At 25.3% G+C, this 20,668-nt stretch overlaps 1 protein-coding gene across 1 annotated transcript in view; it reads left to right on the forward strand.

The window, feature by feature from the left end:
• Positions 1 to 13,605: 13,605 nt before the first annotated feature.
• LOC132929144 (protein O-mannosyl-transferase TMTC2-like) overlaps positions 13,606 to 20,668 on the forward strand; it is a 76,222-nt gene continuing 69,159 nt past the window's right edge. Inside the window, exons 1-2 of the mRNA XM_060994269.1 lie at positions 13,606 to 13,713; positions 13,831 to 13,934. Coding sequence (XP_060850252.1) covers positions 13,672 to 13,713; positions 13,831 to 13,934 — 146 coding nt within the window. The 5' untranslated portion in view covers positions 13,606 to 13,671. The remainder of the gene's footprint in view (positions 13,714 to 13,830; positions 13,935 to 20,668) is intronic.

Genomic DNA, 20,668 nt, shown 5'->3' on the forward strand with positions numbered 1-20,668 from the left:
TTAAATTTATTAGTTTATTGTTTAAAAAGTTAAACTAGTAATCAACGTTCTTCATATAACTACTAAACAGAATATTACTTTGTTCTTTATTGATCTAGGGAAATCGGAAAAATGTCTAGAAATCTTTCAATTAAGTAGCCAGACAGCTGTATATTATAAAAATATAATTCAAAAAGAAACAAAAAAAAAAATCGAAAAAAAATTTTACAATTAAATTTCCAGGTATACTTACACGTTCAAATTCATTATATAGATAATCTTTCTGATTTGTATTTAAAAGAAATGGGATAAACGGAAGAAGCTTGAATTGGAATGAATTGTAAACGGTCGATGCAAATCCGGGAAAAAAACATTGTCAATATCATACTATGTATAAAGAATAAAAAATACATATTTGTCTAAATAAACGGTATATTAGAATCTTTAAATATAAAAGTATAAAATGCAACATTTAATTTTATTATTTATGGTATAATAATAATATCATTACAAAACATATACAGGATGATTCATTTAACGAGAACTTTGATTATTTAAAATAACACAATCGTTTTCGAGATATTTAATTTCAATAATTTTGATTTACAAAACAACATTTTTGGAAAAAAAGTTATATAATTAATATTATTTTATCATTATAATTTTTAAGTTAATACTTTTTTTAAATGATTGTATACATTTTAGTTTTATATTTTTAAATAGGATATTATTTATTTAATAGGTATATATTATATATTATTTCAGAGTATTTCAAAATCAAATTTTTAACACATAGTTTATTAGTTATATCTATTAAAAGTATAATAATACATAATTTATATGAGCAGAGTTGTGGACCAACATTTTTCGGTGTACCACATTCCACCACACTCATAAAAACTTTAAATAACTACAAGTATAATATTGATAAACTACTCGTTAAAAATCGATTTTTTTTTTTTTATCAAATTACTTCAAAAAATATTCTGTTTTGGTACAACTGTACAAGGAATTAAAACTGTATGTTGTCATTAAAATAAGTAAAACAATTAAAAAATGACAACAATACATTTTTTTTAGGAATATCTATTTATTTTTAGAAAAATGTTATTTTTTGAAGATAAGAAATTATTGTAAATGTATTCAAAAATGTTAATAGTTTTTGAAATAATGAGTATCTTACGTTAAATGTATCACTTGGTATTATTCTATTTGTCACGGTCGGACGGCTATACTATACTAATAATTATAGTACGGAAACTGGAGAGTTTGTAGTAAAGCGCAATATTATAATCATGAGATTGTTAAGTGGGTACATCGTTAAAACGGGCAATTCAAAAGTTTAGAGGAACAAAAACAACGTTGGCTGTGTTTAAAAAAAAATAGTCTGGTACAGGAATAACGAGAACTACCTCGTATGATGTATGAAATACAATTTTGGTGGAACCATCGAGATATTCGTGTATATATACATATATACATTTATATATTTACCTACTATAATATTATGTATGAATGACATAAATTATTAAATTTTTATATTATTAAAAATAAAAAATAAAATACACAAATATTTCATTCGTTGAAAATTCAATTGAGAATACGAATATGATATGAATTTTAATTAAAAACTTTTTTAACAGGCGTTGTAAACTTATAATTATTATGATAATAATATTTAATAATTTTATCTATAGGATTTGATAAATCTATTTGACAACTACACATTATTTTTTACGGTTATAATTTTATTAAAATGTTGAAGAATAGCGTATGTAAAGATTAAGTTTTAATAGTACTAAAATATGATTAAAAAAAAAACGATTTTTCATCAGATGATGGCAATTAAAATATTATTGCGGGTTATTACATTTGAACGTCATACTCTGATACTTATATTAAAAAAGGTAGGTAGCTGTATTTAAAAAAAATTATAATATTGTACAAAAGAACTCAAAACAGATGAAAACGGTTTAAATCCATGTGAAAATCCCAGTTTAATGAGTTTTTGTATGCGTACACATGTAGGTAGACTAAAAAAGTTAATATTCCTGAGCACGTGCCATAAAATTATCTACCATTTTTAATTATTAAACCTAATTAAATAATATGTCGACGATAGCACATGTTTAAACAAACTCTTTACTAAAAATAAATAAAGTTAACATTTTGACTATTTCGCATTAGTGAATAAATAAATATAAATATTGTACGAGTCATAAATTGAAAGTTTAATTTTAATCTTCTTAGTTCTTTGCTTAATGGTTGAATACAAAATTGTAATTCTCATGGCTCTTCCCCCGTTGTTCTTATTGCAAACGTCTTGCATTTAAGCATATGCTGGTAAGAGTTGATAAGGAACGGCTGTCGTTTAATCGAAGAACTAATTCGGATTTATAACATCATATTTCAAATGAATGGACACATTGAAATGCCATTCCTCCCCTCTCTCAAGCACAAGAAAATTCTAAATATAAAGTTGAAGTTAGACTACGACTGATTATTTTCAGGATGTTTCGAGGCATGAAATTACAGACTTAAGTATTTTTCCAAATATGTTTGTGTCTTGAAAGTTTTAAAGTTAACGTCTAAAGTAGTTTTGTGTAATGTTAATAGACATTATGGATTATTATTATAGAGTTCACTAAGTTCAAAAACATTTTTACATAGTTTTACTATTTAAAGCTGAACTGTTATCATGCACATTTGCCTTACATAATACAAATACAATTAACATTTAATTGTAATTATTTTTAAAAAAATGCAAAAGAAAATATTTGCATTTTGTATTCCATGTATTGCGGTAGAATAAACACAAATCTTTAGATGATTTTTCAAATCTATTGTTATAACTATAATGATATTATTTTATATGAATATATGATAATATAACAACAATATAGAGTCATTATTCAGATTAAACATTGTAAAATGTAAACGAAGTGAAACAGAAATCAGCTCTCCTTGTTTTACAATAATGTTATTTAGTTATTTTTTTTAATTACTTCTTCTTCATTTTCCAGCTACTTCTATAATTAACCTCTATCTAAAAAACGCTAATGAACTCATAAGGGTGTGGGAAAAACTTTTTGCCCAAGTTCACTGAAATAATTTTTAACTTTAGTTAGAATATTTAGTGGTTTTTATTTGTATTTAGTCATTTTGAAAAACAATAATACTCACGTATTTCAAATTCCAATTGTATCCGAGGTGTCTCTACTTGACCGGAATTTATTACCTACCTGCCTTTAATATATTTATACACGGATACATAGCTATAGATTAAAATTTAACTGGTTAATAATTATTTTAATATTGACAGATGTAATATATGATATTATATATATTGCGTCTATATGACTACGTATAATAATATGTGATTATATACGACAGAAATGATTACGTTTGTCATCCATTTATTATATACGATTATTCCATTCCGTACAATTGATATCCGAAACTAATCGCACATACAACATAGGTAGATCTAAACGAATTAAACGATTTAATTTACATATTTAATGTATGTACGTACATACTAAAAATATTCATTGATTGGTTTAAAAAAATGTGTCCTTTGAAAAATAGAAACTAAACATAATTAATATCCTCAGAACTCATGATAAAACGAATCGTGTTCATGTACAATAATGTAAGACGAATGCAATGGATAAAATATATATGACAAACTCATCGAAATGATATTCTTATTATAATGATGGGTACAAAAATGTTTTTGATAATTCTTCGAGGACTCGTGCAACCGCAAACACGGCATGTGCCACACAAGGGATTTAATTAAAAGTAACCGCATTCGGCTTTTTAACCCTTTCATTCTCTGTGCGCCGATTTATAATAAAACAGAATTAATGGATTTAATGTGTTTGGCTGTAGTGCATAGAAGTATTAGGAAAGATGTCCCTGGACATACCAACCCGTCCGAAAATTTATGATAAATTCGGTTAATTAACTAATTGTGTTTTATAACGTAGGTAAAAAAAAATGTAGATAGATTATATTATAATATTATGTATAATATACGTAAAAATGACCTTATGAAGATTAATAATGAAAAAGGTCTGACTCATTTTATATTCATGAAGTTTTCGTACACAGTTACCGTGAACGAATATTTTAGCAAACGTATTGTTTATAATCTAAATAATACGGAACAATTTATAAAAATATAAATGACATTTTACGTCGATTTACATTTGAATACGCTTATTTATTTAGCATTTATTGATTCTTCTCACTGAGAAATATTATTCAAAATTATTTATAGTGATAATGATAAATAAACGTTTTATTCCAACAGGAAAAAAAATATTATATATAAATGTTATCAATAAAGCTTTTTCCCGGGAAACTGGCAATGGTAAAATATATCAATCATTATAGAAGTACAATTATTTCATAGTATCGACGATTAATCAAAAAAAAAAAAAATCTAATAGAACGGTGCAAATAATACAAGCAATATTAATTACATATATATATATATTTGAAAATATTATAAGCAGCCAAATAAAAAAAAAACATTTCCAGTTATCCACTGATTAATATGAATTAATGTCAATCTGTTTTATAGGAATACATATATATTTAAAAAGGGATTTTAAAACAAATTAACTCACAGAATTATTTTTAATTTAGTATAATAATGCACACATTTTATAATATACTGTTTATTAATATTATGATAACTATCTTACGAATATTCAGATAATATTTATAGTTATTTTAAATAATTTAATGCCAATTATACCAATTTAGTCTTAGTCAGCTTAGAATTTATTGTGTTATAACTTATAATATTATACATAAATAATTATAAAAAGTACACATACATACAATTTAGATAAAATACAATTAAATGATAACTATATAACTCAATTATATTTCTGATTAATGATAGTATTTTTTTGTAGTCTTACATGCACCAACTATATTTTATTCCTTTAATTGTGCTATAAATAGTATTACTAGTGTTATATTTTATTTGCTTTTTCGGCTTTGTATTAAAAATACGTCACGTATTATAACTTTAAGACCTAACACTATTTTATCATTTTAGTTTACCTTGTGAATCTTAGTTTTACCTTTTCTACAGTGTACATAAATAGAGGTACTTAGATTTGCTTTTAAATAAATTATACAAATATTATTTTTAAAGTTTGTTAGTTTTTACTTTATAATTATACAAGTTTTATTTTCAAAATATTATGTTTCAAAAAGTTTCAGGAGACGTCTATTGAGTGCTTGAGTGGTCGTTAGTAGGTAGTTGAAAACGTGTTTACAGTTTTTTAAAGTTAAAAAAATTAGAGCTCTCGTGGGAATATAATCATTAATATTTATTTATTTTTTTACTAAGAAAATATATTTATTTAAATTTTAAAATAATTTTCTATTAATACTTATTTAACTTGTTTTTAGATTTTGAGAGAAGCTATGATTGTACCTATTGGTTTTACAAAGATTTGTATTTTTTTTTATGTATTTGCGTATATGTGTGTATTTATATATTTGGAAAAACAAACAAAAAATTAAGAAAAAACGGGAATTTTAACCCAAATTCAATATTATTATTAAAATAATTGTATTGTTATCACGGTTACTTATAAATTTTTAGCTTTCAAGTATATTATTAATTATAATAAATTAAATTGAAAAAAAATATAGATTAAATTAAAAAATATTACCTATATATTTATACCATGAACTTATTCACACTGTTTTATGTAATGTGGTATCAATTCAAAAATTAATAATTTAATAATATGGTATAAATATATATATATATATTATTTTAGTTACATCACAGTCATATACCATGAAACATACTTTGTGATATTATAGGCAGACAGACTTTCCGCTTAGAATGGTTTTTCTTTTATAATTATGATATATCGTGAATTAAAATTTAACCGCCCCTAATAGTGAACCATTCGAAACCTAATTAACAGTAAAGCGGTCCTTACTTGCATACTTGTTTTAACTTTTTTTATACAATTTTATAAATTTCGATAAAAAAAATTAATTTTGTTTAGTAAGGCAGATTATAGCTACTATTATCATAGGTGAAATATGAGTTTTTATTTAAACTACTAGATGCGAAATAACCAACCTAATTTATTTTCCAATAATTTGTTCTGATAAATTTTACTTTTGATATAAAAAGTATACATTTTCTCTTCGTAGTAAAATGTATTCACTTTGTTATTATAAAAATTATATCATAATATATAATATATAAAATAACAATTGATTTTAGGTGGATTGGTTTTTTGTCATATTTTGATTGTTGCAATCTCAGTTTAACTTTTACTCAACGTAAGCGAGTGTACTGTACCTATATACTATTTATATAATAATATAAATGCATATTATTTAAGTAAATATCAAGTAGGCTGAATAGAATAGTATTTGTACCATAAAGGTTATACTGTGAATAAAATATAAACTTGAACAGGAAATACAATGTCACAAGGAATTGTTTACAGATTAAACTGTGATCCTTATAAACGTAAAATTAAAATTAATAGTGAAAGAAAATAGGCAGATGAATACCGCTCTGCTGGTAGAGTGCCCCACTGTCGAATGAGTCACTATATTATGGGTATATTAAATATCGATTCAATAATATATAATTTTAAACTAATCACTAGGTTTCATGATATATTTTTTTTGTTTTAGTTAACTATTTAAATAATTTATTTTAATTTAGTATTACAGTAGGCTGATATAATATTTTCTTTAAAGTATTACATTTATATTATTATTAGTTACCCTTAAGATTTTAGGTGATAGTGTAGCACTATTGTTAAATTATTAAAGTACCTACCTATTTAGTCTTCCAATCAATTTTACTTGTTATATTTAAATACATTTGAACTTATTTACCATCATTTTGTGGCCTCGTCTTTAATATATCTATTATAAACTATGACAAACAAGACTTCGTTACTTCAAAAGTAAGTTAGTAAAATTCCATACTTATACAATACATAACAACTAAGTTTTGCTGTTAGATGTCAAAAATGTATTATTATATTGTGTTATTTGATTTTAGAAATCTCATATTTAAACAAACATTTCCGATATTTATTTTCCATTTAAATCGATGAAGATAGTATAAATAAACTACATTATTTTCTTTCAATTTTGGCAATTCCCAACGAGCCTGACGTTTACACACGATTTTCCTCGTTACGGACGGCATTCAAACTGTGAGCGGTGGTGATTTCAACGTAAAGACATGAAGCTTTTGTGCAGCCGTGCTGATAATAACTATAATCACAATATTAATTGAATTCTTAAAATGTCTTTATTATTTAAATTGATTATAATCATTATAGGTTCAATGTTACGCTACAGTTTACAATGTTACTGGTCATCGATGAAATACCAATATGACAAAGAATGGTTTACAGATGCAATCAAAAAGTTTATATTTCATATTATTATTTTAGTTATATGTAAAATTTCAATATATTTGTTTATATAAAAACCAAGTTTTTAACGAACATTTAATTAGTTATCAATAGATATTTAAACTTTGAATGAGTTTAGCAGAGTGATGGCTTATTTGGGATATTCCGAAAAATTATAATCCTCTGAACAGGGTGCTCATAAAAACATAAAATACTTATAACTAATTGTAAATATTTATTTATTAAAAAGTATAGGCTGGTAGACCAATGGTTACATTACAATATTATAAAACATTATAAGGTACCTTTATAATATATAGTATATATATATACTAAAAGTATACAATTCACAAGATAGTATTATCAGTTTACAATAAAGAGAAAGTTGGAACTACATTGGTAATATGCATTCTTTTCAAGATGATCATTAGTAGTGTAGTTAGTGTTACTTATAGCAACATAGAGAGGGAAAATAAATGGAACATTGAAATCAACGTAAGCAAGAATATTTGATACGTCTATTTTGCCTGAAAATAACTTATTAAGAAAATCATAAGTTCTTATATTCATATCAGCTGGTGAGGACAGATGTAATGAAGTAAGAATAGGGAGTAATCGTGTGGTAGGTGATCAATTTTAAATATGCATCCAGCAAAATATAAAAATTTACGCTGAGAATGCTCTAAAATATAACTTTAGTTAGCCTTAGCTGTATGCAAAACCCATAATACAGAAGCATATTCAAAGGTTAGGTTAGGTACGGGGCGTACTAAGACACTGAATAAAGACTGAATAGGTTTATATTTTAGAATTAATATATAGAAATATTAAAAAAATTATACATAGGTCTATAATGTTGTATATTGTATTCATTCAAACGAGTACAAATATAAAAAATATTGTTGTATATTAAATTATTAAATTCAAATTATGTAAAATTTAATATATTCTACCAAAAAAACAATATTTTGTGTAAACTTTACAAAATAATCAATCAGTATATTATTATGACAAAATATTGTTTTTATCGAGAATTTTTTTTTTTTAATTACCAAGTTCTGACCAGCCAATTTTAGTTTATTTGATTAAATGTATGGGTAATAAAATGCGTAAATTCTAACGTCGTAAAATTGTTGTCACAATACTATGGTCAATGCGTATTGTGTATACATATAGTTTCCTACATAATATAGCTCAGTACGTACCTTTAAAGACTATAATACCGTTAAAGTAACAGCTATTTGAACTTTGAAGCTTTTAATTTTTATTAACAGTTACAATTCTAGACGTCATTAAAATATATAACACGCTACACGCGTATACATACGTGTGTACCGTACTTCGTAAGTTGTCAGGTAACCTCTGTCTAATACACATCTATATATGCAATATATATTACCACAGTAGCCGGCAGTTTAAATAAACCGTCTGCGGCCGACTAAATGCGAGTAAACAAGTGCGAAGGTTCATGGAGAAATCCTCCTACTCATGTGGTACGTTCTACCACCGTTCATATCTTTCTCCGCGGCCTTTACTACGCACCAGTGTAAATATTGACATATGCAACGAGACTTCCTTACATTATAATAATTACAACCTGTCAATCGGAACGATTGCTTTTTTCGATCGCTTATCCTTTAAACGTCAGTTTTTACAGGGGTCGAACGAAACTCAGCTGTGGCTTGCAACTCGCCGTCTATCGTATCCATATAGATATGTTATATACAAAGCCTCCTTTGCTGTTGGTTAAATATGAAAAAAAAACATATTTTATATTATATTTGTATTTTTTGGTTACAAAAAATGTGACATCAGCATTATATGAACACAGCGATGATGAGGTCTGATAATAAAACGGTAATATTATTATAATATTTCAAAAAAACTAAATGTAGTTAAAAACTCGTAAGTCACTAAACTGTAAAAAACGGCGTATACATAATTTACTTAATGAGGGGACAAACGAAGGTTAACAAGTTCATCCCTGTCCCTTATTTGCTTATATTATTATATTGTATTATAAATGTTAGGTATTATAAGATAATTTTGATCGTTTACGTTCGATTATTATTATTATCATTTTCAGCGATTTGATCGACACTTTTAAGATTAAAACTCAATAACGACCAACCAATCATAATTATATCTCAGTATAATCATAAAAAAAAAAAAAAAATTATAATAAACAAATTTTAAATATTTGTCTTTAAGCTATCTTAGAATATCTCTTTATGTGTTATCCATTCGGGGCAGCCATTGTTGACAAGTTCTCAGTGATTAACATTTTAGATTATTTACATAAGCGTGTTGTTTTATTGAATTAATTATGTATGCTTGGGTAATCAATTTAATGTAGTTTTATTTTATTTTACGCCAATAAAATTATTTTTTCATTATTGTGTCGTAGACTGTATGTTATGAAAATAATTTAATTTAACATACGGTGAAGCTAATCAACAGTTATTTTGTTGTACATACAGCACTTATGGTATCATAATATAATTTTGTCTAGACATTACAAAGACATTACATTGTTTAGTATATTAATATATTATTATTATTATAATGTGTATTTTTATAATACTTTTCATCCCACTACTTATTTCATAAATGATAAATTAAATTTTCTCTTGATTTTTATTCGTAATTATATTATGTAAAGCTTGTGGAAAGTACCTCCAATACCGGCCATACCTATCCTCGTACAATAACTTTTCACAAGAAGGTTTCTAGTAATTAAAATACCTATATGTTAAAATAAAAAAATATATAGATTGAAATAACCTCATTTCCAGTACATTTTTATACATATCAAATGAAATATTATCGATAAATTAAATTATATTGGTTATAATAGGTAAACAATTTGTAGTATACAAGTATATATAAATCGTGGAAGCAAGTAGATTAGTAATTTAGTTATACAATCATCTTGTTAGGAAAATAAATAAATACGTTTAGAAAATATTAAGTTGTGGAATTAGTATATTAAAATTGTTTTTTATTAGGTAGCCATTTAAATTGTACTAATTAATAGCTCAGCGATTTGTTTGATTAAACAATATTAAAAGTGATAAATATATCACTATATAATACGACGTAATCCATACGTAAATAACCATGTAATTAAATTCTTATTTTAAAATACTAAACGGCACATAATTACTTTTCTTGAGAAAAGCTTACAACTTATACTGTATTATAATCGTAGGCAAGCCCACGAGTGCAGCAGACCGTTCATACGCATCTGCTTCTGCATAATCTTTTCTGGCATTCAGAAAGGATTTAGGTTGGTTGGCCAAACATTTTTACAACATTACATATCTATCGTCTACCTTATAACAGTGAGAATAGTCATGAATCATGTTAATATATTCCTTTATTTAAAAAAAAATTAATATTTTATTTCAATGTTAATCATATTTAATTTATCAATAAACAATCTAAAATCAATCATTATATCATACGTTAAAACTCAACAACATAATAGTTTGATTAAAAATATCATAATAAAAACAATTAATAAATTAAATTTAGATTATGTGCATAATTTATATAAATTGTATTAAATAATACATTTTGTATAAATAAATAAAATAATAAATATACAAACAATTAATGTAATTTAAAACTAAATACGAATTCTATTATAGCTTTTGTAATATTGTATTATATTTATATTATATTCTATATTAGGTTGTTGGAGTATGATTAATTTTGATATTATTTGTATTTATACTATTTTAGAAAAAAATTTCATAATGTTTTTATTAACCAACCCATTCAAGGTATATTTGATTTTTAATTGGAAACTTTGGGATCGCTATAATAACGTGGTTATTTAATATTTATATTATTTATTGAAATAACTAAGAAATAACAATACGTAACAATCACTTATACTCGTATTATAATATAACATACTATATATTATATCATCAATATATTTATGATATAAACGTAATAGGTAAACCTGTCTAATTTGTGTAATTTTACTTATAATTAAAATATTTAGTTTTTTGTTCATGTGTTACATACAAAGTTAATATTAACTATTTTATATAAATATACATAAATATTACTCTAATTGTATCAGTAATAATACGGAAATCATAAGAAAAATTATCATTATTATTTTTACAAGAAAGCAAGCTGATATTATATCCTTAGTCATGACTAAAAAATGTTACCCCATTTTTTTTATAAAATATATAAGATAGTTAAACATGAAGTCACGCCAGTCTCTGAAAAATATTGTGTTAAATATTTGTTTTTTTTTCAACTAGTACTTTGTAAATTTGTGTAATTGTATTTTGTATTTGAATTAATTTACGTACTTATTTAAATTTAAATTTTTGTCGAAAACGATGTAAAAAGTATACAATTAATTTGTATACATTTTTGTAATAATATCATCGTGTAAGAATATAATTTCATCATATAGGCGATGATTATTTTTGTTTGTATAAATATTTCAGATAATTTAGTTCAATAATAATCATAAATAGATTATAAAATTGTTTTGTGGTAGAAATGTAATTATATTTAAATATTCATTTTTTGATTATTTTGTTATCGAATAATTTGATGATTACTGACGTTATACCTACATAATACCTACATTTAATTTTTTTTTCAATCACAACACAAATTTGTTTTCTAATTACCTATATATATTATATAATTTAGAATATAGTTATCCTAGTTTATACATTTGTCCTGAAACTTGAAAGCAAACATAATTAAAGTTATAACTAACGTTAAGTTTATATTCAAACACACTATGTGTGTACACAATATGTTATTACTTTACTAAAGATAATACAGTGATATAAACCATTATATATTCTATATAAATATTTAGGTATACATAAGGTGTAATATACATGTAATAAATATACCATTTACTCACACACATACACACACACACACACACACTTATATATAACTTATATATAACACTTATATATATATAATATCAAAGGTTGGTCAACTTGCGGGTCGTGTCTTATTTATACAATTTTTGGTATACATCTATAAAAATTCATCAAATTACATAAAATATATTTATAAGTTATATAAGTAATTTGGCTGTTGGTATCATTATATATTATTTATTATTCGTGTGTCTCGAGAAAATATCCATACTAGTATGTGAATTCTGGTATATGAGATATGTTAACAGCGTAATTACTCAACTAAACTTTCAATGTTGACAATAATACTAATAATATTATCCAAATTATGTTAAATTAATTAAATATTAATATAAGTTCATATTGGTATTCACTAGTCTTAAAATATATGCAAGTAAAATTGTTTTGTATCTAAGTTATAACTAATAAGTAATAACTACATATTATATTTAATTCAATATGTTAATTATTTACAATAATATTCACCTTAGTTTTTAAATATCTGCACGAAATTCAAATTTGAATAATACAGATATATATATTACTATGTATAGGTTTATTTATATTTTATTACTATTTTAATATGACTGATGTAACATTCAATAATTATTAATAGAACTAATTAATTCTAAGTAATTCTTAGTTTTGAAAAATAAAAATAATATCATTAAAATAATTTTTATATTTCCAACTTGTTTACGGTTTGGAAAAACCCAAGATTAGTGGAAAAAAATTATTTGTGAAAATGCAATATACTCATGATTGTTCCTTCTATAAATAAAAATGTATTTATAATTAAAATTAAAACTAACTTTAATGTTTATACGGTTCTTATGAACTATTATTTATTAATAATATTAAACATATTGTGTGAAACATTAATGATTTTTAGGATATAATTACTATTTTGAAAAATTACTAAATTATATTTTCGATTATAAAATGCTCATTTACGCAACATGCATTATATAATATACATATTATAAATCATTTAAGCAGCATACATATTCTTTTTTTAAGTAAAAGTGATACAGTTAATTTATGTATTATCATAAAATAATGTGTTTTAAATTTATTATGTAAATGGGTACACATGTAATAATATACGGTTACAGTATACCTAATAATATGATTGATTAAATAGCTTATTATAATATTGTATACAGTTTGTATTTATATTTCATGATCAATGAAAATCGTATGGAACTATGGAATTTCTATCTAAACATGTACGATAGGCGTCCTTGCGCAATTGAAAATCAAGCGCATGCGCCTAAGGGACACTGGGTGGTTCTGCTTTGGAAGGACCGCAGAGTGTGTTGCTATTCAGTCACGTTGCCGCGATGGTCTCGGCTACCCCTGTGCCGGTCAAAAAGCCAAGTCGAGTACGTAATAAAAATGATTAAAAGAAAAATAGGAACAAAAATTTTTTATAAATATGCATTTTCCCCGCAGCATAAAAAAAAATTCTGTTCATTAAATGCATCATATATTGTTTTCAGATAAAACGTTATTTTGACGTCGACTATCATTTATTGATATGTTGTTTACTGGCGATTGCCGTGTACGCGAATACTCTGAATGCTGGGTTCGTGTACGACGACAAGTAAGACAATATGAATATTATTATTTTTAGAATATTATATATAGGTTCTGTTGATTTATATATCGGAGGGCATCCATTACTAAGTGTATAAAATATACGCGTATAACGATTTGTGATTATTAATACCATGGTTCCATTATTTTAACATCTACAAGAATTGTATTAAAATACATGGAATAATCAATTTTATTTTATTAAGAATTGTATTAAAATACATGGAATAATAAATTTTATTTTATTAAGAAATGTATTACACAATGAAATAAAAATAGTTTTTTTTTCTATAATAATCTACCAATAATAATTTAAATTGCGTATCGTTTTACTACTTATTATATTAAGTCGACTTACATTTTTTTTAAATTCAATTACTTATGAAGTTATGAATAATAATAACAAACGAACACTAAGAAATGATACCGATTTCATACTAATAGTTTGGTAGATATTATTTTTATTTTCTAATTTATTGAATAAATAAAATACTTTTATAACATAATAATTTTTTAAGTATCTTATTTTTCAGTAAGAAATGAAAATCAATAGTTCTGTGATATTTTTTTAAATATTTATTCTATAATGCATAGTATGGTGAATACAGAATAACAATTTAATTTGATAATATATTATTAATATATATTAAGTAGGTAGGTACTTATATATTACACAATAAATTTTAGTACAGGGATATCAGTCTCTAATATAATATATAATACCACACACTTCAAATATATGACACTAAGTTTACTATTAAAAAAAAAAAATAATATAGTTGTAAAATAATGATAGCGTCCACAAAATAAATGCGTTATATTATTTAATGATATATAGCTTTATTACAAAATCTGGAAGTCACATTGTTATTTTAATACGTTCTGGAACAGATCTTCAATAAATATTCCTATGTATTTGGAGACAATTTCAAGAAAACAACGTTTTTGTACTTTAAGCCATAGAAATATTTGTGGCATTAGTTATAGGATTTATGGTAAGTATACCACTGTGTGGTAACATGGTAATGGGAAAAATGCAATCGTGTAATTTTCGATTACGTTTTTATTTTATTTTTTGTGTTGTCCTTTTTCCGTTTAACTCGTTTTGTTTTTACCACTTTTTTATTTAAAAGTTTGGCGCACGTTACAGCATTATAATTTTATTGTAGTCAATGCAAAATTCCTAACCGTATAGCAGCAATTGCATTCGTCCTCTGTGCCACATATCGCATACAAATTGCCGCATTACAACGATAAAATCCTATAGACTAAACTAGACGATGTTAATATGAAAATCAAATACGAAAATTATCCTAATTTTGACTCAAAATCTTATTTATAATAGTAATAATAGCTATAAATCGTGATATTCAAATTGGAGCTAAAAAACCATGGTATTATGCCTTTGATATCTTATACAGCTTAATAATACACTGGTTAATATAATTTATTAAAGCCTATATTCTGGATTTTATAGATAAATTAGTAATTAACATTGACTTAGTACATATACCATTTACCAATCACATTTTTATTTTATCATCTGTTTTAGTAGTTATATATTAATGTAACTGCGTAATTTCTATAAGTTTTCTATTTAATATTATAATTTACAAATAGTGTTAATTTTAAAATATATGTAAGTGTTATATTATGTTTTTACATTTAAATTCGATGCTTTGGATTATTTATTTTATTATAACTATTATTAATGATAACATGTAGGTTTAAACTTTTAAAATTAAACAATTTATGTTATATACAGCACAAAGAAAAATGCAACTCTTCATTTTTAAATAAACTAACAAGTTCCACGTGTAGTAGTAAATATTATAATATTTGTGTTTAAATACCTTTCAACATTTTTAAAAACTACACTATACTTAATATAAATAAATAATTATGAAACTGATTGTAGAAATGTATTAGTTACGTAAATGAAAGTTGAATTAAATTATTTTTATAATTTTTAAATTTTAATGAAAAAACAAAATTTTATACTTGTTTTCAGTATCACAATTAATGAAAAGTTATCATTTTTTTATTATCCTGGTATATAATATTATAATATAATATGTACACTATTTACTGTTTTTGATCATCTATTATAATTCTTTGATAAAAATAAATAAAATGAATCATCTGATTTTATTAGGTTTAATTATTGAATTGTTTTATAATGTACAATTTAATTATATTGACCCTTTTAAGCCTTTTATGATTAACATAACGTATATGAAAACTTTTACCAACTAAATAATTTTAAATAGTGAGTTGTCGATTTTAAGTTTTTAACTGCTTTAAATTAAACTATGTATTTATATTTTTTTTTATACATCATATAGGTTGTTGAATTATTTATACATGATTATAGTATTATGTAATTTAATCATTCTTCTTATTATATTTATGAGTAAACTAAAAAAAAAAATAAAAAAAAACGTAACATTTTATAACTTAATATTAGGTAATTTATAAATATGTAATGCTTTATAATTTTGTTTAAAAACTTTCAAGTTAGTTTTAAATATTTTGTATTCAGAATGAATCTTATAAGTAATTTTAGCAAATGAAAATATTAACAATATTTATTCATTGTCCAGTTAACCAGTTAACCCGAATAGGCATTTATGTGACTCATAATTAAGAAGTATGAATATTAATCTAATACATAACATCCCATTACAAATTTATTAAATTAGGTTTGAACAATTTATATTCTATACATTCGTAGTATCATTCAAATTTATATTTTAATTAAAAACTTGTAGGTATCCTTAGGCATATGTAGTAGTTATATTAGGTATTTAATATTATCTATCGGCTAGTTATAGGTATCATATCATTGTTTTTCTACGTCGGTATCGTTGCAAAAAAACGAAAAAAATTGAACATTGAAAACCGATAGAACATTATACCCGTGATATAATTTCGATTTTACAATAACAAGAAAAAGTATATGCGTATGCCTATCAAAAAGAAACGTGTAAAACGTAAAGAAACGGTTTCCCCTCAATGAAAGCAATATTTTATTCCGCAGCTGGGTCCCCCGTTATTAAACGTCGGAGCGATTTAATGACAAATTAATGTACCACTCTCCCCCTTCGTCGACCTATTGCACAGCTGCCTGGTGTATTTCTTTTTCTTATATTTGCCCGTATAGTTAATTGTTTTTTCCTCGTTTGTTTAAAACCCCGCGAGGCGTTGAGAATTAATGGCACGGGGCGCGCAGGGACAAAACAATACGAGACGGCGCGGCGGTGACGGTGACGGTGACGGTTGTGGGCCCAACGGGGAATATGATAGCGTAGGAACGAAACGGAGAGGAATGGCCGAGGCGAAAAAGAATAGACGGGAAAAATAAAATGAAAAAATGTCGGTATTAATTTTAATGAGCTCTGGGGATTTACTATTAAGCCTAATGAACAAAACAAGGGAAATGTAAAGGATTATCGAGACTCATTTAGACGTATTTTTTAGAAGTCTACACCCCCTAATAGCGGGTTACCGCCACTACCGCCGACTCTGCTCGAGTAGGAAATTTCCATCAGTCAACAAGATGAATTCGCGTTCCCACCGCGCACACCGAGTTGGTTAGGAATAATAATAACAATGACAACTGCTGCGACAACAATAACAACAGTGCTGTGAAGTGCAATATTATATAGGTACGTGTACAACGATATAGCGGGAGACTGAGAAAATTGAGTTTTTGATAAATCACTTTGGGAAGAGTATAATATATATTATGCGATATTTAATTGTACGCGGAAATTAGATTTTCCGTCTTTCTAGCCACGTCATAATATCGTTGCCGCCGCCGCCGCCTTTGCGACGCGATCAACGCTGTGTGTATTCAATTGTGTTGGGACGAGTCCGCGGCAGTTGTGGATGTTATCCGCATCGTACACTCTTTACGCGCAATAAAGTGAATAATTCATGTAAAACTCTGGTCGTTACAATAATAATACGCATCTTGGGGTAATTGGCATGTATTTTATGTACGCCCTGTGTCGCGATATCACGCGAAAACCCTCCGGTCGTTCAACGCCGCCACACTCAATTTCGTTTCTTTGTACTTGCTGTTTGTAATTACGTTTGGCGCATACCGCCGCCGCACATCAAAATAAAATTCCTATGAACTTTTTTCGACAAAAAAAAAACACACTTCAAACTTGGAAAAAAAAACTTTTATTAGTCTCGTACAGAGTAAATATTTAAACGGAAACCAAAGTCCCCTTTACCCGCCGACCAACACGTATTTTTCGTCGAACACGGAACGCGTGTATTGTACTTCAACCGGATCCAAATGTGGCTAATCATAGAAATATAACTCAACTTTTTTAGTTATTTTCCTCGAGCCGTTAATCTAATTTGATATTTTCCGAAAAGTTTGTTGCACTAAAATGTCAACCATTGTTTTCCTTTATACGGTAATTAGCGTCGAAAACTTCCGTTGCCATGTTGGTATAGTGGTTTTTTACTCATTGATGTGTCGTTATAGAAGTTTTCAAACACTACTAAACTAAACACAAAACATCTCGGTAACGTGATTTTCAACATTTTACAGAAAGTTGCCGTGACAGCTATTTCTCATTAATCTGTATTTCCATTATAAATGTATTTATTATTTTGACCGCCGTACTATTATGGTGTTAAAACTAATTAATTACTTGCTACATTATGTCTTTTCTATTTCAAAAAACAAACTGTAAAACCCTAATAACATTATTTAAAATATTGTTTCGCATACTATGATAGTGACGTAAATATTTGTAATCTCTCGGAACGAATCTAAACAAAATATGTATATAAAAACATTATCATATTATTAAAATAATCTCATTTGGTGTTTGGATTTCATTGTGTTGAAATACCATTCATTTTTGCTATGACGTTTTAATTTTTAATTTTATTTTGTTGCCGTTGTTGTATAAAAGCATTAAATAATTAATTTACATTTGAATTTTATTAAGTTACTTAATAATTAAGTGGATTGTCTCAAACTTTTACGGTGTTTATTTTAATATTAATTCAGTTGACTCTGCGATAAAATAATTGTTTTACTCCATAGCTCTGGCCATAAAGTAAACAATCCTGTTTGTATTTTATGAGTGATCAGCGACTTATAATATTTTAATACGGTTTATAATATTTTAATATTTTAATAAAATTTTTAAATATGTTGATAAGTTCTAAACAGCATGAACTTCAATTTCAGTACAAAATTCTATACTTTATACTTATTTATAATACAATAACATCCAACATATCTCTAAAGTTTTGATATATTGTTACTATACCAGTACAAAGTTAAATAGTTAATAGAATAAATTATAAGTAAGTATGTCAATCAAACTGATTTATTTCTTTAAAATATTCATACCTTTGTACCAAGTGGCAAATTCAAAATAATTTTTTTTTAAGAAAGTGACAATGTATGACACTGAAGTGTTATGATTTACAGTCGACGAACAGAATATATTTTTTAACAAAATATATTTAAAAATTTAGTTTTAAAATAAATACCAAATCTATTATAAAGCATTTAAAACAAGTGCTAATTCAATAGCTTATGAAGTTGAAATCATATTCAAACTTTATATTCATAAAGAAAAACTTTTAATTTGTTTTTAAATCGCCAAACATTTATTATTAATTTATTGGCAATTAATAATTATTATTTTTTTTAGAATATTATCTTTATTGTATTTTAATTAATGACAATTTAATTTAACTTATAATGCTTAACATCTTTGTATAGATTAATTATCATAATATTTTACTTTTTAAAATGTATATTCCATGTTAAGTAAAAACACTAACAACTCAAACATAAATAATGTATGTATTTGTATATCCCTTATTTAAAAATCTATAGTCTAGACAGCCTAGTCCTAACATTTGTGTATTAACTCTCGGTTATGGTACGTGGTAAAGATATTAAGTAACTTTGTATTAAGAAAAACGGCGAAAATACAAAGCAGAAGTAAATTTGAGGCAAGCATTGTTGCGTTACTGTTTAAACTTGTTTGGTGATAAATGATTATTGAAAATTATAATGACCGCAAAAGAGAAGGACATCGTGCTAATGACAGAGTCCGTGTGAATGGTGTGAGCAGACAAATACAAAGTAAATCGCATTGTATCTCGTTATGAATATCATCATTTCTTTATGGTAATGGTATTCCTGTTTGTTATTCAAGACCAGCGGTTTCCGAACCACGTTATTATTATAAGATTTGTTCGTTTGGAGGATAGGGTGAAAGTGGAAAAAAAGGAAAAAGGATCGTTAACGAAGGGATTATTTTACTGGGCTCTACTGGCAGTCATTTCTCTTTGAAACTTTATTCTGTCTTTGATGTGAATATAAAAATGTATATAATACTCGTGCATACACTCGCACAGGTACATAATGCTCAGGAAATTATGTTGGTGAGTCGTTGGCCCTCATTCAAAATGTCGTAAAAGCTGCTCTTTTGCAAATACTTCCTTATAATAAATCTTTTTCTTGTATTTTTATTTTATTATTATTATTATATACATTATATATATATATATATATATATATATATATATATATATAATGTTTCTAATAAAATACTTCTGTACTAAAGATGTTATCTTGTCTGTTCTGAAACCACGAAAACTCTTTGAAAACTTTGAATAGCAGCCTAACCTTCAATAAAAATTTAAATGTTGTGTTCATGATAAATAAATAATAATAACAAAAAGACCTAA

The sequence above is a fragment of the Rhopalosiphum padi genome, chromosome 4, assembly GCF_020882245.1.
Source record: "Rhopalosiphum padi isolate XX-2018 chromosome 4, ASM2088224v1, whole genome shotgun sequence".
Classification (NCBI taxonomy): domain Eukaryota; kingdom Metazoa; phylum Arthropoda; class Insecta; order Hemiptera; family Aphididae; genus Rhopalosiphum; species Rhopalosiphum padi.